We start from the raw sequence: 24,414 nt of genomic DNA, 5'->3' as shown, positions 1-24,414 counted from the left end.
ATTTTAATTAGATTAAGTATCCAATTACTGTAATTACATTTTTTAAACATTCACATCATGAAGATGACCCTTTTTAAAAGGGTTACAAGAATAATTAGTGTATTCATATTAACCAAAATGTATTGGATAATATTTATACCCAGAAGACAAAGTACATTACCCATATTTCACCTTTGGGGGAAGCTCAGGATGTTTTGGCAGTGGAATGAATATTTATAGGAGAGAGTGTGCTCTAGCAAGATTATGTGAGAAAGCATTTCTATGCTCAGAAATTTTTCCCCCAGGGGAAAGTATACATAAAATGTAGTGCAGAGATTATGGATATGCAAAGTATGATTTAAGTGGGGAATTTATATCAGTTTGTTTAATTAATTGAACCTGAAGATGGTTTCTCCTATTTTCATGGCAGGAGGGCCTAAAGTATTGAAGTGTGACTTCTTCTCACTGTCAGCCCAACCACTGGAAGGGAGGGAGAGGTAAGTTGCTGGACACTGAGGGAGCCTTAAGAGACAGGAGTCTCTAGGCTCCAACTGAGCCCTTCTTTACTCCTAGCCTAAAGGTAGAAGGTGAGGGACTGGCAGAACTGCAACTAGGAGGAGGCCAGTGGGGCTTCGTCCCAAGTATCAAATTTTAATGGTCGACAGCACTCATAGACGTTCAGTGGTATATAAAGGACAGAGCTTAACCCCTATTTAGCAAGAATTCTTGGTTAAAATAAGAAACTATCAAATGCTGTAAAAGAGCAAGTGGCTCCCTTACCCCACTGTGTTTTATTCCCCTCAACTAAAGGCCCAGTTTGTATCTTTAGCCTTGAGTGCAAAAATTCCTAGTTATGCCTCTGGAGGTTTCCAGTGAACTGACAGCTCTGTTCAAACATAGTGACAGGATACCCTTCTCCTTGGTTTTTTGTGCCTCATATAATACTAATTGTTTCTTCCCAGTTCTCCCATGCTTTCACGTTTACAATAATGCTTCGAGATGGGTAGTGCCAGGATTGCAATTATTCTGTCTTTATGGATAAGGAAACAGACACTCAGAGAAGGGAAGAATTTATCTGAAGGTCACCCAGCACAGCACGGACTCAGAGCTATTTTTCTGGAACAATGTTATTACTATTGAATTTGCTGCAACAAATCCCAGCAGACTACTACAGAGTTGGACCTTTCCGTTCCCTGGTCCTTTTATTCCAGGGGACTGGGATGGGGGAAGATGCAGATAAATAATGCCAAGTGCCTACCCTCAGAGAGATTACAGCTCAGGGAAACTCTTGAGTCCAAGGAAAAACTGAGGGAAAGGCTCGTTTCCATCAGCTTCCTTCACCTCTTGATTTTTACTTAGAATCAATTCAGGAACTAAGGGGAAAGTGATGGAAAGAGATCAAGTCCTAAGGAATAACTGCAACTGTTGCTGGATTACAGAAAATTAAAAATCGGAGAGCCCTTAAAGATGATCCAATCACAGATCATAGCATTTCAGAATTTATATGGAAAATAAAGGGTTCCTTTCATCCAACTAAGAGCCAGAATCTCCATTACACAGTTCCTAAGAAGTGACTTCCAGTCTTGAAGATCTAAAGCACCTATATTCTGAGGGGGTCTACACCAGAGCTTCTTACATTTTTTCTACTTGTGATCCCTTGTCACCCTGGATATCTTTCACCCTTATACTCTACCTTGAGTATATAAGCATATAAAATAGTTATACAAATCAAAGATTTGCTGATAATAAATCATAATTTCTCAATTCCCATAATAAGTTATGCAATCCCCTATGGGATCACAACCCACAATTTAAGAAAGCTTGATCTACTCTATTTTTTTCTTTATAGGGAGAGGGGCTAAACCTAAGAAGTCATTATAGAAAGAACTGTCAGGAAATGAAACTCTACCAATGCAGGCCAGCACCTTCTACGAAACTGAGAGTTTTAGTTTCCTTGATCACTGAGAAGCTAAATGATCTGTCCAGAGTCACTTAGCCAATGTGTGTCAGAAGGAGGGCTTGAACAGGTCTTCCCAATTCTAAGACTGAATCTCTACCCACTATACCACACTTCCTTTCATTATTTAGGTTTTCCCCCCCCCACATGATAGGCCTTCAGAAAGAAAGTTACTATATCTATTAATCAATCAACAATGATTTAAGAATCTGTGCTAGAGATATAGACAAAAAGGAAATCATCTTTACCTTTAAGGGGCTTATTTTCCATCAGGGGAGACAATATATTGCCATAAAAATATACGCAAAATAAATGAATATGACAACTTAGTGGAACAGTGAATAGAATACTGGGCCTGAAGTCTGAAAGATTCATCTTTAGCAAATCTGGTTGGACTGGACTAGAGGCCCAAGGACTCTTCCATATCTAGACCCAATAGTCACTATTCGTTGCAGTGATGAGGCAGGTTTATTGATGAAAGAATCAGAGCTTCTACATCCAAGTGATTGTTGTCCTTCAGAGGGAGTCACTCTAGTTAAATTATAAATATTTCTAGGATGCTGAAACAGCTAGGTGGTGCAGAGGATTGACAGAATGCTGGACCTGGATTCAAGAATATCTGAGTTGTGGGGCAGCTGGGTGACGCAGTGGACAGAGCACCAGCCCTGAAGTCAGGAGGACCTGAGTTCAAATATGACCTCAGATAGTTAACACTTCCTAGTTGTGTGACCCTGGGCAAGTCACTTAACCCCAATTGGCTCAGCAAAAGGCAAACAAACAAACAAAAAAGAATATCAGAGTTCAATTCTACCCTCAGACACTTTCTAGCTATGGGAGCATATCACTTATCCCTGGTTATTTCAGTTTTCTCATCTGCACAATGAGCTGGAGAAGGAAATGCTAAACCCTTCCAGTATCTTTGTCAAAAAATAAAACAACTCCAAATGAGGATCATGAAGACTTGGGCACAACTAAAATGACTGAACAACAACAATTTTGAAAGGGAAGACATAAGGAATTAGAGAAAGCATGAAAGACTTCAAAAGGGCATCATAGGAATTAGGTTGACACGGCAACCACTCTCTTGATGGCTAACAAATTTCTAAGCATGTAATGAAGGGCTGTAATGAAGGGCCAAGAAAATCTGAAGCCTTTTATAGCTAGCAAAAAGGTGAGTTATTCTGATTAACCCCAGAAGGCAGAAACTGGCACCTGAGCTGAGTTTTGAAGAAAAGAAGGAATTTTCCTATTCAGAGCAGAAATCTACTTTACTACATGCTCAAGCTGTTGATTTCAATCCAGCGACCTTATTTTACAAATAAGGGAACTGAGGCCCATAGAGGAGAAGGGACAAAATTATTCCTTAAATTGTCAGCCGTTCTCCCAGCTCTTTGTTCAATGCTCTCTCATGTAGCCATTCTGCTCCATTAGCCTGGAGAAAAGCATTCCTATCAGCTCTCATATTAAAGAGAAATATGACCTTGGATGATTCCCTTATAAAATGGGATTGAGAATATCTGTCTTATGAATTACAGTGGGTAAAATGATACACTAAAAAGAGCAACGGCTCTGATGAACTTAACCATGATTATCATGGTGTCCCCTTCTTTATGATACAGCTTATGCTTCATCATAAGTTCAAACTGTCATTTCATTTTTGTTCCCTTCCTCTACCTCTAAAGAGTACCCTGAAACAGGCTGTATCTACAAGAAGGTGAAAGTCTAGCCCCTGTAGAGATTGATGTTTCCCACATGGACTGGGGAACATCTGGCGCTGGCAGGTCTTGGACTCAAAAGCTCAGCTGCATAAGTATTAGGTGAGGAAACTGAGATCCAGTAAAAATCAGGACTAAACAATATTTCCCAAGAAAAGGATCTGAGGAACCTAGTGTATTACAAGCTCAATACAAGTTAACAAGTTAACAACAACTTAGTAAGATCTTGCATTCATGGAGGCCTAAAATCCAGACTCCAGGAGATGAGGGTCTCACTATGTACTCTGCTGGTTTCAGGAAAGTAATGCTACATCAAGCACCACATATTAAGAAAGACTTTGAGGAGCTGGAGAGCATCCAGAGGAGAGTAACTGGAATATTGAAAAGCCTAGCAATTATGCCAAATGAAGATTTGTTGGAAGAACTGGGCATCTTCTTTTAGAAGAGATTTTAGGGGTATCCGGATACTGCCTTCAAAAGGGCTATCGTAGAAATTAGGTTTTCAGCTTGTTCTGATTAACCCCAGAGGGCAGAAACTGAGGGGAAGATGCAAAGGCAGCTTCCATTTGAAGTATGGAAAAGAAAAGTCCAATCAATTAAAAGTGACTAAAAGTTAGAATGGGCTGACTCAGGAGAAAATGGGATTTCCATCACCAGAGGTCTTTAAGTGGAGGCTGGAAGAATACTCATCAGGGCTACTGTGGAATGGATTTCTAGCGGAATACCCGTTGGACTAACTAATCAACTCTGAGACTGATTCTCTGGCCTAGGATTGTGAATATCACAACGGCTTTTTAACTAAACCAATGTCTTATTCAATGGATTCTGCTCTTCAAGAGGGCTTTTTTTTTGCCCCTCAAGAGAGCTTCCTGGCATTTCCCTCTGACAGCTCAACAGATGTTTAATCAGAAACTTAGAACCTGCTTAAGTGACAATATTCGTATTAACCTTTAAAAGAACTATAATTTTAAATAAACCCCCTGCTAGCAAATTCTTGGGGAATTCTCCAGAAACCCAGTCGGTCTTTGAAGGAACAAAAATATGTTGTCAGCTCTGTTATAAAATCACCCCTGCAAGTTTCACGGGTGTGAATATCCAAATCTGGGGAAAAGGCTTGAACAGAAAGCATTCCCTATGTGCCCATCCTCAGTTTCTCCCTCCTTTTTTTTTCCATCAATCTACTAACTGGCAAGCTCAACTCTGAATTGGTTGCAGAGTTGGGAGCCTGTTCTAGTCAATCTCCCTATCTTCAATACTTTAATTTCCGCCTTGGTGTGGGCAACACACTCCCCATGAAGATCCCATACACTCTCTACCTTACTAGACTGTTTCTTGAGTAGGAAGCAAAAAGACAAGCATCCTCTATTGACAAGTCCTTCTGCACCTAGCTGGGGCTGCTCCTTGGGGGTCAGAGGTACAGTTTATTACTGAGCCTGATTTCAAGGTCTTTCCACCCAGAAGACCTTCCAGAGTTGGTGCTGCAGCATTCAAGGGCACAAGGGCACCCGTTCCCCAGGAGAACTTGGAAGAGGATATTAGTGGAGGCTGAATCTCCAACCTGCTGATGAGTTTGACTCGTGCATGTGCAAGCATGTGTGTATGAATGTGCACACGTTTGTGTGTGTGTGTGTGTGTGTGTGTGTGTGTGTGTGTGTGTGTGTGTGTGTGTGTGTGTTTAGTTAAAATAGGAAGCTATCAGATTATGGGCTAAGCTTGAGAGATGATTGTTAGATTTTTTTTCATGTGAACATTTACATCTTGCAAATCAGCAAATACTAGAGTAAATCAGGGATTGATTTATTGCTTTGTTGATTGTTTAGACTTCAGAAAGTGATGGAGAAAATATTAATTATACAGACTGAATTTAAAATTGTGCCATGCACACATATTTTCCTCCAGAAAGCCAGATGTTAAATATTTACCAGTATATGCCCTCCACTCTTATTGTCCCTCCTTACCATTGTTCTCTCACCAGAAGCCTCGAGTTACTTCTAGGGCCAAGACAATACTCAGGGATTTTTTCTCTCTCTCAAAATGCAATGTCTTTCCTCAGTCTACCTTATCTCCACTCAGCCACCCACCCATCACCAGAAAAAACAACATAACTGAGGGCATGTTTCATTCCCAGATGAAGATGACAATAATTTCTCTGAACATAATAACTCCTAGTTACTATTTATAACAAGGCTCTGGTCAATGTTAGTCACTAAAAAGACATCCAAAAATGATTAAAATAAGCATTTATTAAGTGCCTACTATATGCCAAACATTGTGAGAAGCCCTTTATAAATATCTCATTTGATCTTCATGACCAGCTTGGGAGGTAGGTGCTATTATTATCCCCATTTTATGTTAAGGAAACTGAGGCATTCTATCCATTGCACCATCTGGCTATCTCAGCATCCTAGGACTATTTATAATCTAACCCTACTGGGTGACTTCCTCTAAAGAACAGCACTCATTTGGATGTAGAAGCACTGATTCTTTTATCAATAAGCCTGCCTCGTCATTACAATGACTAGTGGCTATCGGGTTTAGAGATGGATCTCATGGAGTCTAGCGGGTGAGATGTGGTATGCATTTTTTGACGTTATGCTTGATATCACGTGCACAGGTACCAGTCCTCTATAGTGTGCCCCCTTTCCTCATGGTAAAGAATGATACTAAGCTGCAACCCTCATCTTGTCAAGGAAGAAACTGAGACCTTGAATGACAGATGGTAAGACTCCAGCCACTTAGGTGGTAAGTAATAAGTGAAGGATGAAGCCAGGTCTTCCAGCGCCAGTCCTTTCCACCCCAGCTTCCTAGTGGTCCGTCTGAGGACCTAGAGGGAACACAAGGGAATTCATTCTCAGGAGGCTGCCACAGCACAAACCACCCCCTAACCTCCTCTTTACGACTGGGCTTCAAAAAAGTCTTCTGATAACAAATTTTAAGGTCAGTTCTTTAAGAGTTTATAAACCAAGAAAAAAGGGATACCGGGTGGGGATGGAGGGACTGAACACAACTGAATGGCACAATGGACAAGGTCCTGAGTTCAAATCCATCTTCAGACACTTAACTGTGTGACCCTGATTACCTCTTAAAAGAAAGAGACAGCGAGGCAGAGATTATATCAGGAGGGAAGAAAAGAGTCATATGCATAAAAAAACCCCAGCTATAAATGGATGATCTGAAGAAGGGAGAGACTGGTATGAGCTGGGTGGCATTTGAGTTGGGTCTAAGCTGGGATAAGCAGCAGGGCCCATTCTGGGTAGAGAGAATGCAGTAAGGCTCCTCCAGGAGCCTGGAGGCTCCAAAAGCCTTTGTATATGGTGACGTGTCTGCCTTCAATAGAGAGACCTTATTGGGGAATCGGGTTAGATGTAGAAAGCACCAAATGATAAGCTAAGATATTATGTGAACTTTATTTTAGAAGCAGCAGAGATCCATGGATGATTCCTAAACAGGGAGGTGGCTAGATCAAAATAGAGCTTTAGGAAAGCTGAATATTCAAGATGAACTAGAAGAGAGACAGTGCTACATCTTCACCCTTCTTCCTCTCCCTGTAACTTCTATGTTCATCTTGGCCCATGCGGAGCTATGGGAAGAGAGGGGTACGCTCGGAATCTAAATACCTGGGATCTCATTTCAGCTCTGACTTATTAGATAGGAAAATTTGAACAAATCACTTATCCCTGTTTGCCTCAGTTTCCCAATATGTAAAAACCTTAACGTCTTTGAAACTCAGTTTCCCCATCTATAAAATAAGGACAATATTAGTATTTAACCTCTCAGGATTGTTCTGAGGATCAAATGAGCTAGCACATATAAATCTCTTTGCAAACTGCAATTATTATATAAATATTTATATAATTATATAAATGTTAACTGTAAGTATTATATAAATGTTAGTCTTGGAGGAGAAAAGGAATGATAGATGGGAAGGGGATGTTCTACAGCATGGACAGGGAAGAGCTGGGAAATCCCATGGCCTGGTCCCTGGCAAGACAAGGCAATAGTTTGCCCAGTGCTGTCCTCATCTTACAGATCAAGAAATTGAAGCTCAAGGGATTTAATTGGCTGAGTCTGGGACATACAGCTAGTAAATGGGAGGCTGGGCTTTGAACCAGGTTGCCCAGACTGGTAGTCCTCTCATTAGACTGTACTGCCTCCAAGAATACACACATTTCTCTGGAGCTCCAGGCTCCCTGAAGCCAGGTGTCTTTAAGCTTGGGCAGACAGCAGGAAACCATACCACCAGGCAAATGGGTTTTGATACAGTCTCCACTGGGCACAGCCTCCCCCTTCTCCGCCCCCACCCCAACACACACTTTATTTAATTTTTGAGCAAGGGAGCAGACAGCTGAAATGAATCTGAGAGGGAGGGGGTCAGAAATAGCCGGGGCCAGAGCTCTCAGGCTGCACTCAACATCCAGCAGCAACCATGACACCAGCCAATTTTAGCTGTAGAGAATAAATGAAGCTGCAGATCGGCCTTTAATCCAAAAGATAATCGTTTTATACGGCCTGAGTGGCAGTTCATGCCTTCTGCTGCCCCGGCTTGATAACTCAGCATGCTGTATTGCAGCTAGCACTCCCCTGCAGGGGCCATTAATATTAATCCCACCTTCCAAGGAAGACCTTCCAGACTTCAAGTCTGGGAGAAATCAAACTGGCTGGAGAAGAAATCAGGCTGAGGGGAGCTGTGAATCTTAAATGCACTTCAAAGGAAAACACACTGGGAAGAACAGTAGAGCATTCTGGGGGGACATAGCAAGGTACAGTGCAAGAGCACTCACTCTCAGGTCCACGAATCTGGATTCAAATCCTGCCTTTGATAATAATGTCAAACCCAGTGTTACCTGGAGCAAGCAGTTGCACGGCTCTGAGTTTGGGGTTCCTCATCAGGAGGATAAAGGGGCTGGCCAGAATTCCGGTGGAGATTCTTTCCAACACTGAATGTGTGAGTCATTCTCCAAAAGACACATGATCAAACAATACAACCGGAGGCTTTCAAAAGAAGAAAGGCGATGTTAGCATCAGTAGTAACCTTAAAAGTCAAAATCACTCATGATAAAATACAAAATGAGGTACAAATTGGATTTGGAGTCAGAGGTCTGAGAACCCAGTTTCAAATCCTGGCCCTGCCTCTTACTACCTGTGTGACCATGAGATATAAATCATTTAACCTCTCCAGGCTTCAGTTCCTTATCTGTAAAGTGAGGGAGTTGGACCAGTTGACCTCTAAGCTCCCTTTCAGCTCTAAATCTGTGATCCCATGAAATTAAAACAACCCCAAGGTATCACCTCATACTCATCAAGGTAGTGAGGATGCTAAAAGACGGGAAAATGCATTGTTGGAGGGGTTTGGAAAAGACAAGTACAATAATTCACTGCTGGCGAAGCCTGTGAATTGGTTCCAAATTCTGGAAGGCAATTTGGAATTATTCAGGGAAAGTATCCAATTGTTCATACCCTGCGACCCAGAAATTCCACTCTTGTTATTATATCCTGAGGAATTATTGACAGCAAGAAAAGACCGAGATGGACAAAAATGTGCACAGCAGAATTATCTGTGATAACAAAAAAACTGGAAACAAAATATGCAATCCGTGATTGGGGAATGACAGTGAATTATGGTGCTTGTTGTTATTGTTTAGTTGTTTTCAGTCATGTCCGACTCTCTGTGACCCCACTTGGAATTTTCTTGGCAAAGACACAGGAGTGATTTGCCATTTTCTTCTCTGGCAGTTTTATAGAAGAGGAACAGAAGCAAATATAGAGTTAAGTGACTTGCCTAGAGTCACACAGCTAGTATGTGTCAAGGGCCAGTTTTGAACTCAGCAAGATGAATCTTCCTGACTTCAGGCCAAGCACTCTGAATTATGGCATGTGAATGCAAAGGAATATTATTGCCTGAAAGCAATGACAACAAAGCAGAATTCCGAGAAAGATGAGAAGTGTGCAAAGTGATATCCAGGAAAGAACAGAATAATATCTACAGTGGTTGAAAAAATAGGAATCGAATCGGAAACAAAACTGGTCCAGTTTCATAGTGAATAAGAGTAACACACCTTTCTTGTTCATAAATAATACACAAACTAGTTTTGGGGAAAGAGGAGGGGGTAGAGCAAAAAGAGAAGGAACAGAAGGAGAGAGTGGAGGAGAAGAAGGAACCAAAATAAATATTGTAATAAATTTTTCTTGAATGTTTCTTGGGAAATATTTATTGTTTCAAAACAAAAAAAATTAATTTTAAAAAAAATCTTTGTTCAAGAAATGTTGGAACTCCAACTCTGTTGCGCACCCCTTCCCCAAAAAATTTATCTAGTAGAAAGTAAGCTTTTTGTGCCAGACCTGGTCAGGAAGACTCACTATCCTCAGAAATTTACTAGCTGGTGACCCTGGACAAGTCACTTAGCCTTATTTGCCTCAATTTCCTCATCTGTAAAAACGAGCTGGAGAAGGAAATGGCAGACCATTCTAGTAGTTCTGCTGAGAAAACTCCAAATAGGATCGAATATGACCCAAACCACTGAACAAGTTTTATCTGTGTATACCCACATACAGTGGCTCACTGAGAGTAGGCTATTAATAATTGAATTAAATTACTTCTTCCTTGCCCCAGAATACAAGCATTCTTACAATTCTCTATTCTGTGCATCCCACTTCCTCTCTGAAGTTGGGGATAAATTTATTCATCTCTCTTTGCTTGCCCCCTTTTCATTTTTGTATACTCAATGCAGCCTCTGAAGCTGAAGCACAACAAAGTATGGGTCCATTCTCTGCTACTTGAACTCATTTTGGCCTAACAATGACCATCACGAAAACAGGGGTTCTCTATCTGCCAGCACCACATCATCCATATGTGGAACTAACAATTACAGCAAGTGGAGAAATAGTGAATTCTGGGGATAAGTTCACTTAACTTGACAGCATATTTTCCAAGGATATACATCTAGCTCAGTGTTTGGGAGACTCTGAAGGAAAGTGTAGGACAAGAGTGGGATTAGACTGACCACCAAACTGAGGGTCTACAGAGCTCATTGCTGGACTCCTATGAAACCTAAACACTATACCAGCGCCATTCCAGGAAATGGAGTCACTTCCATCTGAATTGTCTTGGGAAGGGTCTGAAGATTACCTGGTAGGATAAGATACCAAACACTAAGGTCCTTCCTCAAACTAAACCACCAAGCATTCAAACTCAACTGCAGAGAGCATAATTCTAATGGACTGGTGATGCTGTTCAAATGCTAAATGTGCACTTGTCTAAAAGACTATTTTACAGAAAAATCACACAAAGCAGCAGCTCAAATTATGGTTAAAAAAATACACTCTCAAGGTCTTTTCTGAGAACTTTGGAATTGATTGCATGACATGGGAGACACTGGCACAGGACCACCCAACATAGAAAGGTCTCATCAAAGCAGGGATTGTGCTCTATTAGAAAAGCAGAACAGAAATAGCTCAAAAGAAATGAGAGATGTGCAAAATTAGAGACTCCATCCTAAATGTTCATAAGATGTGCTTGTGCTTGACCTGTAATAGGGCATTCCCAGGTCATATTGGTCCAATCAACCACAGTCAGGAGCAGCAGTCTTTGACCCCAACATAATGGTGCCATTTTTGGTCCTCTTCAAGCTTGCCATGCATTCCATGGGGACTAGTATTTAGGTATACATACTTTTGTTAATCATTGCTAAGCCTCAGGAAAGCATTAGTTAAACTGGGAGTAGAAAGGCTGAAGAAGGACATAATCTGGCCTTCTCTGGTGATATTCCAATTGGCGTAGGAAACCTTTTACCTTCTTGTACTCCTTCCCCAATTAAATTTTGCAGTCTTGGGGCAGCTAGGTGATGCAATAGATTGAGCACAATCATTGAAGTCAGAAGGACCTGAATTCAAATTTGGTCTCAGACACTTAACACTTCCTAGCAGCCATGACCCTCTCTCTCTGTCTCTGTCTCTCTCTTCCCCTTTTCCCTCTCTCTCTCTTTCTTTCTCTCCCCCCCCCCGTTCCCCTCTTTCTCTTTACACACACACACACACACACACACACACACACACACACACACACACACACACACACTCACAAACATCTTGGACCCCAATTGCCTCAGCAAATACTAATAATAACAAATTTTGCAGTTTTTACACACCAGTGAATACACTAAGAGAGTTTATAGGTTGATTCACTTTAGAATATCAAGTAATACAAGGTAAGGTGTTTTACATATATATGTATATATATATATATATATGTGTGTATATATATACATTTATGATAGCACATAATATGGCAAACATCTAATTCACACATACATAAACATGGAAGTCACATGCAAATGCAACATATAACATTTTATATTAATTTTATTATATCCTGAACTTACAGTCTGCTGTTTTCAAAACTATCCTACTTGTCTGTTCTTTCTAGCTTTTTTGTTCTTTTTTTCTCCATTTCTTAAAAAAATACCTCAATGACTTTTCTTTTTTTGCTATCCAATCCCTTTAGCCTTCTTTAATTCCTTTAACCTCCCACCCATTCATTCTGCATCAGAAAAAGGAAAAGAAAGCCCTTGTAGCAAAATATACATAGTTTAACAAAGCAAATTTTCACATTGACTGAGTCTGAAAGCGTTTGTCAGTCTTCATTTGGAGTTCATTACCTCTCTATCATGAGATCAGTAGCAAATGTTATCTATTTTCCCTCTGGAATGATGACTAGTCATTGCATTGATCACTCTGAAACTATTCTGTTATAATTCTCAAATTCATAGTCTGGCTCAGAATGGCTTCTAATAAGGATACTATATTTGGTTTTATTTAGTTTAGGGTTTTTTTGGTAAGCAATAATTTAAGTTTTTTTTTATTTTAAAGGGGTTTTTTTTGTATGTAGATCATTCTTTTTCTAAAAAAAGCTTTTTATTTTCAAAATATATGCAGTTTTCAACACACCCTACAAAACCTGGTGTTCCGATTTTTTTCCCTCTCTTCCCACCACTCCCTCCCCTAGATGTCAAGTAATCCAATATATGTTAAACATGTGCAATTCTTCTATACATATTTCCACAACTATCATGCTGCACAATAAAAATTAGATCAAAAAGGAAAAAATGAGAAAGAAAACAAAAAGCAAGTAAACAACAACAAAAAAGTGAAAATACTGTGTTGCAATCCAAATTTAGTCCCCACAGTTCTCTCTCTGGCTGCAGATGTTTTTCTCTATCACAAGTCCATCAGAACTGGCCTGAATCATTTTGCTGTTGAGAAGATCTATATCCATCACAACTGATCATCGTACAATCTTCTTGTTGCTGTGTACAATGTTTTCCTTGGTTCTATTCACTTTACTTAGCATCAGTTCATGTAAGTCTCTACAGGCCTTTCTGAAAACAAGGGATACCATATTTGTAAAGCACTTTAAAATCTACAGAGTACTTTATATACATTATTTCTTTTGTTCCTCAAAACAAACCTTAGAGGTAGGTTCTATTATTATCCCCATTTTGCAGATGAGGAAACTGAATCTGAGAGAAGTAAAGTGACTTATCCAAGATCAGTTGGTATCTGAGATAGGTTTCTAACCCCAGCTGTTGTTTCCCTATCACCTAGATACAGCTGGAGAATAGTTTTTTCAGCATTTGTTGGCTTTCATTTCTGGATCCTTTTTGGACATGCTTGTGCATACTGAGTAAAATGGACTTTCCCCATCAGGATCTCAAACATATGTCTCTCCCTCTCCTTCCAACCTACGTATATTAGCTCCAAAGCCTCATGAGTGCTTATGTTTCCCAGGTAATCCTTGGTTGGTTATTAAGATAAAAACCCTTTTTTTAGATACACCAAAAATTGCGCTCTCTCTCTCTCTCTCTCTCTCTCTCTCTCTCTCTCTCTCTCTCTCTCTCTCTCTCTCTCTCTCTCTCTCTCTGTTTCTCTCTGTCTCTGTGTGTGTGTGTGTGTCTCTCTCTCTGTCTCTCTCTTCCCCCTTTCCCTCTCTCTCTCTTTCTTTCTCTCCTCTCTCTCCCCTTTCTCTCCCCCCCGTTTCCCCTCTTTCTTTTCACACACACACACACAAACACACACACACTCACAAACATCTTGGACCAGTTCCAGAATTCTCTCACATCCTGCCTGAACAAAGCCACTTTCACGATCATGGTGGGCTTTGCGTAGTACCAACTTCCTTGCTCTATCTTGGTCTACACTGGTTATATTCAATATGGCAATATTCCTTGGCTAGCTGCAGCTTCAAGCATTCTCTTAACAATTGGCTGACCTTGGGGAGCAAGACTTGAATTCTCTAGCATCACATAGCCTGCTTCTGACCCGAGTCACTTCTTTTTAAATTCTTTTTATTATTATGAATTTATGAGGCAGGCATGTTGTAATAGAGATCCAGCTTCTGAGACAGGAAGATTTATTTTGAGTCCCCACTTCTAACACACACTGATGGTTTGACCCTAATAAAGCTAGTTAAGCTCTCGGTACTCTAGGCAAGTGTCCAACACTAATGTTACAGGAAAGATACTGATTCTTCCTTTGGAAGAATCCTTTGGATTCTCCCTCCGTGTGAATGTTCTTCATCTCAATGAAATTACAACTTCATATTATGAACTGAACAAACAACAGCAACCCTGCACATTTCAACATAAAACACACACAAAAGGATTGTATAGAAAACCATGAAGTCAGTTATATACTGTTTAGTTTTTCTCAAATGTATCTTCAAATCTGTACAAGTTAAATTTAACATAGTACTAACAAAATTGCCATTTGTTTGCCTCCCTTTCTGTACTTCTTTTTGTTCTAAATCCCTTCTGACAAAACCAACTTTTTCCTGGAGCCGTCCTTGGCCCCCTATAATAAGGACAATCAGGGGAAGGAGAATTGAAATAATGCTACTTTTTTTGCAGCTGCTAAGAGCATCAGCTCTAGTGGAAGGCTCTCAACTGAACTTGCTTGTATGAATGACCCAGCATCTTTGTGTCATAGATCAACTTTACTCCTTGCTTGGGTGTCACTGTGGAATGGGATTCACGAGGACTACAGCATTAACGTCCACCTTATTCCTCTCTAGCCAGTATGGACAATGAACTCATAGTTGGCTAGCTCTGCTACTCATTGTTGGCTGGCAACAGCCAACTTAGTGCTTGTCAGAATATGTTAGTGGACATTTGTTGAAATCTATCCACAAAGCCTTAGAACTTGTCAGTAAGGACCTATTTCAAAGCCAAAACCTCTGTCCGTAGAAGATTTATTGAGTCTTCTTAAATGCAATAGGTCATTGTTCTCCTGATATAAAATCACTTCCAAACCCACTGGGCTGATGTGCATGAGTAGTGTGGATCCCCCAGGTTATAGAAAGAACTTTTATATCTCTCCCAACACAAAAATTACCCTTTATATAAACCTTTCCTAATTCCCGTATTGCTAGTTCTCTTCCTCCCAAGCTACATTGCATTTAATTATTTAGTCTCCATTTGTATTTATCCACTTTATATTCATGCTATATTTCTCCCTCTTTGAACAAGGATTGTTTAATTTTGTCATACTTTTGTCTTAGTGCCTGGAACATAGTAGACATTTAACACACACTTGTTGATTGATTGGTTATGATTTATTAAATGAATCATTGAATGAATATGCCAATGAATAAATGACTAGATGAACGAGCATGCATTTGAAATGTTCAGAGGCTTTTAATTAAAAAGACATAGATGTCCCTGCCTGGCTTGAAATCCAGGGAATTGCGTGGGACTACAGGATTGGAGAGTCTATAGGTTTATACCTATTCGTGCCCCATCATACAGAATCAGGATATGAGTTACATATCCTATAACAAGAGCAGGAAAGAACAATAGTATCAACCAATGTTCCACCTGATATAAAGGAGTGAGTTGTTCTGGGATCCAGAAGACCTTGGTTATTGAGTCTACTCCACCATGTACTAGTTGTGTGACCTTGGGCAAATGATTTCCTTTCAGTGAGGTGCAATTGTGCCATTTATAAAAGGGAGGTATTCAAGCTGCTTACATCCTAGAGCTGTTATGAAGAAAACATATGTTCCAGAAAAGGAGTCATTATTATTGAGAAACATTGCCTAAGAGTCATCGATAAAGAGATGTGGGAAGTCCAGCCTCAACTTTCCTAAAGCTCACAGTCCAGGTAAGCACACATGGAAAGAGAAGTTAGAATAGAAAGCCAGATGACTAGTACAGACAGGTACCTGTCTCCAAGTAGCCAAGAAAAGAATTGAGAGAGGAGGACAACTTCCTGGAGGAGGTGGGATATGAGATTGCCTTCAAAAGAAGCTAGTATTGAGAGATGACAAAGTAAGCTTTAATTGCAGACAGTACCATTGGTGGATGCAAAGAGTGAACCAGTGCTTCCTGTGCTGAGCTCAGGCCCTTGGATGACTGGTATCAGTAGAAAAGAAGGGACAAACCAGAGAGCAATCGGAGAAGAAATGTCAGCCACAGTGATTGATTGGGATTTGTGCGAGAGTTCAAAGATGACACAAAGGTTAACAGCCTAGATGTCATTAACACAATAGAGAAACCTGGGGCAGGGAAGACTTGTTAGTGTTATTAATGTAGCCCTGAGGTGAGCGCCCCTCCTCTGGGATTGCTTCTCACAAAATCTCTCTAGCTCCTGCCTCTATTCAGAGACACTTCAGTCTGTTTATTTGGTTCTGTCCAGCTCTCCATGACCCCATTTGGGGTTTTCTTGGCGAAGACACTGGAGCGGTCTGCCATTTCCTTCTCCTGCTCATTTTACAAATGAGGAAATTGAGGCAGATGGGGTTAAGTGACTTGTCCAGAGTCACGCAGGTAGTAAGTGTCTGAGGGCGAATTTGAAGCCAGGTCTTCTTGACTCCAAGTCTGGAGTTCTATTCACTGAACCACTAGCCGCCATATACTTTCATATCTACCTTAATTTGCCAACTCCAAAAAGGTTCACAAATTGCCTGTTCAAGCAATCAGTCTGACTAGACATTAAATATAGAAAAGGGTTTATTTGACAAAAAGAAAGAAAGGAAAGAGAGAGAGAGACAGACAGAGAGAGAAAGAGAGAGAGAGACAGAGACAGAGAGACAGAGACAGAAGAGACAGAGACAGAGAGAGACAGAGACAGAGAGAGACAGACAGACAGAGAGAGAGATAGAGAGACAGAGAGACAGACAGAGAGACAGAGAGAGAGAGAGAGACAGAGACAGAGACAGAGACAGAGACAGAGAGACAGAGAGAGACAGAGACAGACAGAGACAGAGAGACAGACAGAGACAGAGAGACAGAGAGACAGAGAGAGACAGAGACAGAGAGACAGACAGAGACAGAGAGACAGAGAGACAGAGAAAACAGAGAGGACAGAGAGACAGAGACAGAGAGACAGAGAGAGAGAAGGAAGAAAGGAGGGAAGAGAGGGAGGAAAGGATAGGGAAAGGGAAGGAAGCTATTATCTCCAAATGTAAAATGGAGATAAAAACAGCACCTACTTCCCAAGGTGGTTGTGATGATCAAATGAAATATTAATAAAACCCTTGTCACGGTGCTTGGCACATTAATAGGTAAACTTAATGCTTTTTCTTTCCCCTGTACTGTCCGTATAACTCATGGTGGCAGGAAGGGACAGCTCCCACGCCTGCTCCTTCACACTGGGGCTCCCTCGTGACCCGGGGTTCCCTCCTCGTGCGTGAGCGCGCCCCTGCCGCAGCACCTCTCTCCGAACTCTGGAGCCCTAGTTCCACGGGATGGCGGCCCCAGGCTCTCCTTAATCCGTTTTTATCCCTCTCCATGCCTAGTCCCCCCCCCCCCCCCCCCACGGAGAGCTCTTGCCCTGAGGGGTCGGCCCCGGGCCGAGGTGACACCATTTCTATTCTCTGAGGTTTCCAGACTGGGTTTCTTACAATCCTGGCTGGGTTCTAGATCAGTCTTAGATTGTGACTCAGGCCCTCACATGGGGCTGGATAACTGATGCGGGGGTCCCCAAACCCTGAGTTATGAGCCGTAAGCGTTTGATTTGCATACTTAGTTTTATATATAACTGTTTGCCGAGGGCCACATAAAAATTTCTTGGGCAAAGGGCTCACAAGTAAAACATTGCCCTGCTCCAGACAGCGTAACGATCACCCCCATTTTACAAATGGAGAAGCAAAGGCTCCCACCCCAAATCCCACAGCGGACGCGGCCCAAGGGGAGGGCTCGGCCGCGGCTCCCGCGCCGGCGGGATCGGAGATGACACCCCTCAGTTTCACAGCCGGAGAGCCCGGCCAGGTGAAGGGTTGTCCAAGGCGGCTCGGAGTCGATGACTAATTAGAAATGGACCCTTGACCTTCCTGCCGAGCCCATTTCGTTATCGCACCCCTTGGGAAGACTCCCCGAGCGCGGGCAGGGCCGCTGCGGAGAGACGCGGAGGAGGGCCCGAGCCGGAGGTCGGGGCTTCACTTGCCGCCGCGGAATCGCAGGCCGAGGGCGGATTGGGACGTTCGGAGGTGGGGTAATCCAGCCTCCACGTCGAGCGGATCCCGGAACTGAGGGCCAAAGAAATTAAAAAACTCAACCCACGGACGCTCAATTCACAGCAGAGCTCGGGCCGGATCCAGGTGCTCCGAGTGCAATTCCGTACAGTCCTCGGTTTCTTTACCTGTAAAAGGGCTGAGGGTGTTACTTGGGCTTCCGTCTCCTACGTTTCTATTTCTTTCTAGAATTCGTTTCTAGACGTGAGGACGGATTCTTTGTCAGACAGGACGGCGGAGCCCGAAAGAAGCCCGGCTCCCGTCCCGGCCCAGACTCACGCCGGGCAGGTGGCGATTCCCCAAGACCGGAAGTTGCAGGAGAATCTGCTGGAGAGAGAGCTTCCTCCCTCCCTAGGCCCTTACTCGATGACATCGGAGCTCCCCTCCCCTCCAAAAGTTACCGTTATGGTAATTCGCACTCAGCCAGTATTGCAAGGTTTGCAAAAGCCCCAAGGGATCATCATTACCTCCATTTCATAGATGAGGAAACTGAGGCAGACCCAGCCCTTTCTCACCAGTTCTGCAATCTTTTGTGTCTGAGGTGGATAGCGCGATGGACCTGGTTCGGGAAGATCTGAGTTCAAATCCAGCCTCAGGTGCTTTTTAGCCGTGTGATTCTGGGCAAGTCACTTAACCTCTGCCTCAGTTTCCCCCTCTGTAAAATAGGGGTTGTTGTGAGAGTGGAGTGAGAGCATGTTTGTGAAGCACTTTATATAATGCGCGCCGTGATGGAGATGGAGATTACGAAAATACCCCCAAGGTTTCCCCGTAAGATTTCCCTCGCTCTCAGCACGCGCTGGCTCCCTGGCTCTGGACGCCCCCTGGCGGCGGTTCGCGCTCACGCGCGAGCCGCTCGCCCTTCCCTCCGGCCCTCCCAGGCCAACAGACCTCCTCGTCCCCCCCTCCCCTCCCGCGGCGGGTCTCGAAGAGTTCTGTCCCTCTCGACGCTCCGTCGTGCCGCCATCTTGTGGGCCCAAGGGTGAGGCAACGGGAAAGGGCTCACGCACGCCGTGAGCCGTTGCCGGGCTTCCGCTTCCGGTGGCGGTGTCGGGACAGGCAGGGTCAGGGCCGATGCGGGTCTGACGGCCGAGCGCGACCATGGCTTACCCCGCCTTACGAAAGGTGGCCATGGTGTCGGGCTTCGTGCTGTGTGTGTCCCTGCTGCTGCCCAAGGCCTTCCTGTCCTGCGGGAGGAGGCCGGAGCCGTCCTCGGGTAAGAGGCCGCTCCGGGGTCCCGAGGGCGGGTCGGAGGGGCTGCCGCCGCGGGGGTTGGAGCCCGGATCTGGGGAGGGGGAGGGGGAGAGACTCCCGCGCCCGGCGCCTGCCTTCTCCTCTTGGGAAACTTAGCTCGCTCTGGCGGCGCCGCCGCTACCGGCCGTTAGATCCGCGCACTCCCACGCTCCGAGAGCCGTTCCCTAGAGCGGGAGGAAGCAGCCGAGTCCGCGAGTTTTTAAACCCTTCAGGAGGCCGTTAGTAGGTCTTTATTAAGCACCTGCTGTGAACCACGTAGGAGAGCCCGCCCTCGGGGAGCTTCCAGTCCGGAGGGGGCGGCCCCGGGCGAAGCCGAGGGCCACAATCTGGAGAGAGGGGCCGGACTCGGGGTGGGGGCTGAGCCGGACCCAGCCGGGGCCCGAGTGGCGGCCGTGGGGCCTCCGAGGTCGTGCGGGCACTTGCGAGCTCCTTTCTGCCGGGGCATTTACGGGACTCGGGGAATTAACAGTACTTATTTTTTACGCACTCCCTCATATTGGGGGCTTTTTAATTATTGTAAAAGAATGATCTGAACAACTCATTTCCCCATTGGAAATTAGGAGAATAAAGTCAGTTTCGGTCATTTCGACCACAACCGGTGGAAATAGTTTCAGGAAACTGAGACTCGCAGACTTGTAGCACCTCGGACAGGGCCTGCGGTGGGCGGAGGCGCGTCCCTGGAGCGTCCCGCCCCGGGGAGCGGCCCCAGCCCGGCAGCCTGTCCGAGCCCGCCTTCAAATCCCGGTCTCTTTCCCTTTTCAGGACGCAGCCATTGCACGTGCTTAAGGATCCACTGAAGGGACCTGAGCCCCGCTTCTGCCTCACTCCACCCTCCCCGCTTGCCTGCCACCCTGCCCGGCCCTCCCTCAGCCCCCCGCACATGCTGGCTGCTTGCTTGCCCTTCCTTCCCCGTCTCGTGTGGAGCTTGCTTTTGGCTGGAGATTTTCGTATATATGCATATGCATAACAGAAATGTGTGTGTGCATATTAAAAATCAGTTTCTCCTGCTTTGCTTCAAATCATCCAGTCCCACGCCCACTCCCAACCCCAGTGTCTCTTCTACCTGAGCATTTCTAGGGCTTCGGTGCTTTGTCTTATGTGTCCCATGGTCTCTTTATGTGAAATAAAGTTGACTTGAATCAATGTTGTTTGCCTTTTTTTTTTTTTTTTTATACCAACCTCACCACCCCCCTCTCACTGCCTCGGCCATTTTTTAAGCCACTTTTTTTTTTTTTTTTTGCCTGTGCCACCACTGGAAGGTTCTAATAGTCATTTTGAAATGCAGCTGTGCAAAACAGGCTTTAATTTGCCTCATTTGACAAATGCTTTTCTGTTAATCCTTTTCCTTGGTACGCCGTAGGTTACATTGAATAATTCTCATTGATAGAGCATACAGGGATGATGTCAAATGCATCATTCTAAAAGCATGTGTGGCAGGAGGAGGGGTCCTGGTTAAAACCACCTCTTTATAAAGAAGACGGCAGATTTGTTCTGCTTGGTCCGAGGGCAAGAGTAGGCGGATGGGCCAGGAAGCAGATTTTGCCCCAATCTAAGGAAAAGTCAACATTTGAAACTATTTGAGATGGAACGAGTGAGAGGTGTTGAATTACCCCTTACTGGAGATCCTGTGGGGAAAGCAGGTAATTAAGGAGGGATGTCGAATCCCCGGCTGTGGTGATGGTCGGGCTCTAAGGTGGACAGAAAACCTTGCCAAGTCTGGTCCCATGAGAGAATCTTTCTGGTTTTAAAGTTCTGTGATTTGTTCAGGGTATGATTACATTAAGCTACCCTTAAACATTTGAAAAACATAATTAGGTATGAATAGAAAACACTTCAGGTTAGAGTAGATCTGAAATATGGATATGTTTTTATGGTAATGTGATAAGGATATAAATTGTTTAGAAATCTGCACTATTAAAATGTAGGGGAAAATATTTTTTAAAAAAATATTTGGCTTTTTTCCCTTTAGGACAAAATACAACAATTTTTTGAAGGCTTAAGTGGTTGCTGTTTATTTTGGAAAAGCAGTAAATTCAGAGATGGTGACCCAAAGCTGTGAAGTTTCATCCAGGACTATTTTTTTACCTTTTTTTTTTTCTCCAAGTTACTTGTTTGAATTTCCATTGGGTTGAGTTCACTTCACTTGAACAAACACTGTTGAACACCCAGTTGAGTGTGGGGGCTCTGTGCTGAGTGCCAGAGGGAATATAAAGTGTAGATTAGACATGGTTCTTGCCTTCACAGAACTCGAGCTAGTTTTTAGGATTCTGAAACCATTGATAGCAGTATGAATTTTCCTTTTGTAATTTATTGGTTACAAAAGTGTCGTAATCTGGGCAAAAATCAATCTGGAATGATAGATGGTCAGCTGTTGAAATTGGTTAAATTAAATCCTGTCCTGATAAACTCACACTGTAAAGAGACATTTCAGAGAAATGCAATCAATAGGGACTATAATTGCAAAGCTTTGCAGACTTTTCCACAAATAGATCTTGTCAAATGATTTAACTGAATCTCTGAGCTGGAAAAGACTTTAAAAACCTAGTCCAGTCTTCTACCAAAAGGAGGAATTCTAAACATAATGTAATAAAAAGAGAATTCTGGAATATACTGAAGATTGTATTGCTTTCCAAGCTGGACATACTCTTGTTTGTAGATCCAGTACTTGATACCTTTAGGGGAAAAAGTCAAGGAAATTGAGATAGTGCAGATATCTGTGTTGGTGCAGGTATACACCCACAGGAAGACTGATGACTTGCCCAAGAGCACATAACATAGTAAATGGATCTAGGACTTCTGAGGCTGAACCTAGTTTGTACTCTTCACTCTACTATCCTTTTAATTAATAAAGAATTAACAGTATCCAGCCTATGACTAGCCAAAGGTACATCTTTACTTAGCTATGGATGACATTTTCTCAACCACAAAAATTTAGCCCCAAGCCTTGGACCTCTCTGTTTCCATGAATCATCCACTCCTACTATACAACCTCAAGCCTTTATCACTTCTTTTTTAAGAGCTAATTTATTTTTCTGCCTCAAATTTCTTTTGTCTTCATGTATTATCGTCTACAGCAGCAGCAGCCAGAATAACCTTCCTATTGCAAGACTCTAATCGTGTTATTTCCTTGCCCCAAAAACCTTTGGTGGCTCCCTGTTACACATGGGATAACAAACTCTTTAAACTACTACTTAAGGTCCATGGTTCTACCTGCCTTGTATGTCAAGAAAAAATTAAGTACTTGTGTGCCAACACTGGGTTAAATGGGAATATGAAGAAATATAAAGGTTCCTGTTCTCAAGAAACACACAGCCTTAAAGGAGGGTCAGAGAGCATGCAAACAATGATGTGTGATCAAGCTAGCATTGAGAATGAGAAAGGCTTCTTGCAGAAGGTAGGATTTTAGCTGAGGTTTAAAGGAGGCCAGAGAAAGTGCTTTTATTCCCTTTTATTCCTTTCGTGCATTTTACAGCCAATCTAGATCTCATCCTCATCTCTTGGTTTCCTGTTTCTATTTTTTCCTACTTCCACTAAATGTATAATTTTTGCCATTGAGAAACGTTTTGAAATCCAATTAGTTACCATCTCCAGGAAGCATTCCCTGATTACTCAGCCAAAAGGGTTCTTTCCCTTAGATTTTCTTGAGTACTTTGAATTACTCCTTTGCCTTTCTCACATTCTACTTTGTTAATCTAGTGCTTAGTACAGTGACTGACAAATAGTAAGCATTTAGTAAGTGTTGACTTAGCTGTGTATGTTTTATAATCTCTCTACCTTCAAGAAACTTATTAAAAGAGTGCCATTTTAAAAAGTCCTGCTATTCTCAGAATCACCTAATACAGTGTTATGAATATTCAGTTCAACAACTAGAATACTGTGGCAGTTAAGGATTTATAATCCACCAAGGCAGTGCCTTTTTAGTACTCTGCTAGGTTGGGTATACAGAGAAAAAGGTAAAACAGTCCTTGTTCCCAGGGATCTCATAATCTTAACAGGAAGAAGACGTGCACTTGTGTGGGGACAGCCGAAGGTCCAAGAAAATTTTTGTGCAGAAGTCTGCACTTGGGCCAACTCTGGAAGGAAGCTAGGAGGCAGAGATGAGAAGGGGCATTACTGGCTTGGGGAAGGAACCCAACAAAGACACAGAGATAGGGTGTTGGAATGTCCAGTGAGGCACAGCGAGAAAGTCAGTTTGTCACATAGAAAGCTAAGAAGAAAATACACTGTCTCATTGACTGAAGACAAAAGAGAGGGATGTAGACAATTTTTTCTAGGTCCTGTGCTGCTGGTTGCTGGTTGCTGATTGCTGGGGACACAGACAAAACAGCCCCTACCATCATGAGTTTACATCCTAAACAATAGTTTCTTGATAAGGGTTTGAAGTCAGTGTAGTCTAAGGTGAAAATAGAAGAGGGATGAGAATAATGGAGGGAGGTACAGAAGTGGGGAGAGCTCTGCAGGAAGAAGTGGTGGAAGTCCAGTGATCCATCGTGATTGTGGCCCAATTTTGTTTCCAAAATTACCTACTTTTTCCAGAGAGAAGCTTACTTCAAGACCCCATCAAACCTTGCTTGAACTATGGCAATTAGAGTTATAAATACATACAGTTCTTTATGGATTGATTTGTCCTGAGAATGAAGTGTTACAGACTGCTTAATGTTGCTTTTAGAAAGCTCTTTGGTTAACATTGCTAGCCTTTTGTTAGCAGCAGGAACTATGCTTTTTTTTTTTTTTTTTTTTAAACAATGAGAAAGTAGTGCTGTGCTTTTCTAAAATCCATTAGGTATGTAGTGAGTCTCCAGTGGTACACTAAGTGAAATTTTAATAATTAAATAAACCAAAATGTAGAAAAGGCTTTCAATAAACAATTAGTATTTAGTCAAATTCCACTTTATAGAATTCTTAAGTATACACACACACACACACACACACACACACACGCACACATGTCCTTCACTATTGGTATATCCCAATATATAGTCTAAAGCATTGATTCTCATTGTTTTCTT

General features: G+C 42.7%; 1 protein-coding gene across 2 annotated transcripts in view; it reads left to right on the top strand.

The window, feature by feature from the left end:
* The first annotated feature begins 18,928 nt into the window (after positions 1-18,928).
* Positions 18,929-24,414, top strand: part of RIC3 (RIC3 acetylcholine receptor chaperone) — a 34,264-nt gene continuing 28,778 nt past the window's right edge. The window contains exons 1-2 of one of the 2 annotated variants that reach the window (XR_012483250.1): positions 18,929-19,367; positions 20,168-20,548. Coding sequence is in view for 1 of the 2 variants with exons in the window: in XM_074273756.1 (XP_074129857.1) it covers positions 19,253-19,367 (115 nt within the window). In the remaining variant the exon portion in view is untranslated. Of the gene's footprint in view, positions 19,368-20,167; positions 20,549-24,414 lie in introns of those variants that run through there. The other variant, XM_074273756.1, reaches the window with a different exon arrangement.

This window comes from Sminthopsis crassicaudata, chromosome 6, assembly GCF_048593235.1.
Source record: "Sminthopsis crassicaudata isolate SCR6 chromosome 6, ASM4859323v1, whole genome shotgun sequence".
Lineage (NCBI taxonomy): Eukaryota > Metazoa > Chordata > Mammalia > Dasyuromorphia > Dasyuridae > Sminthopsis > Sminthopsis crassicaudata.
Note: the sequence above shows the minus strand (reverse complement) of the source record. Positions and strands in the feature narration are given on the sequence as shown.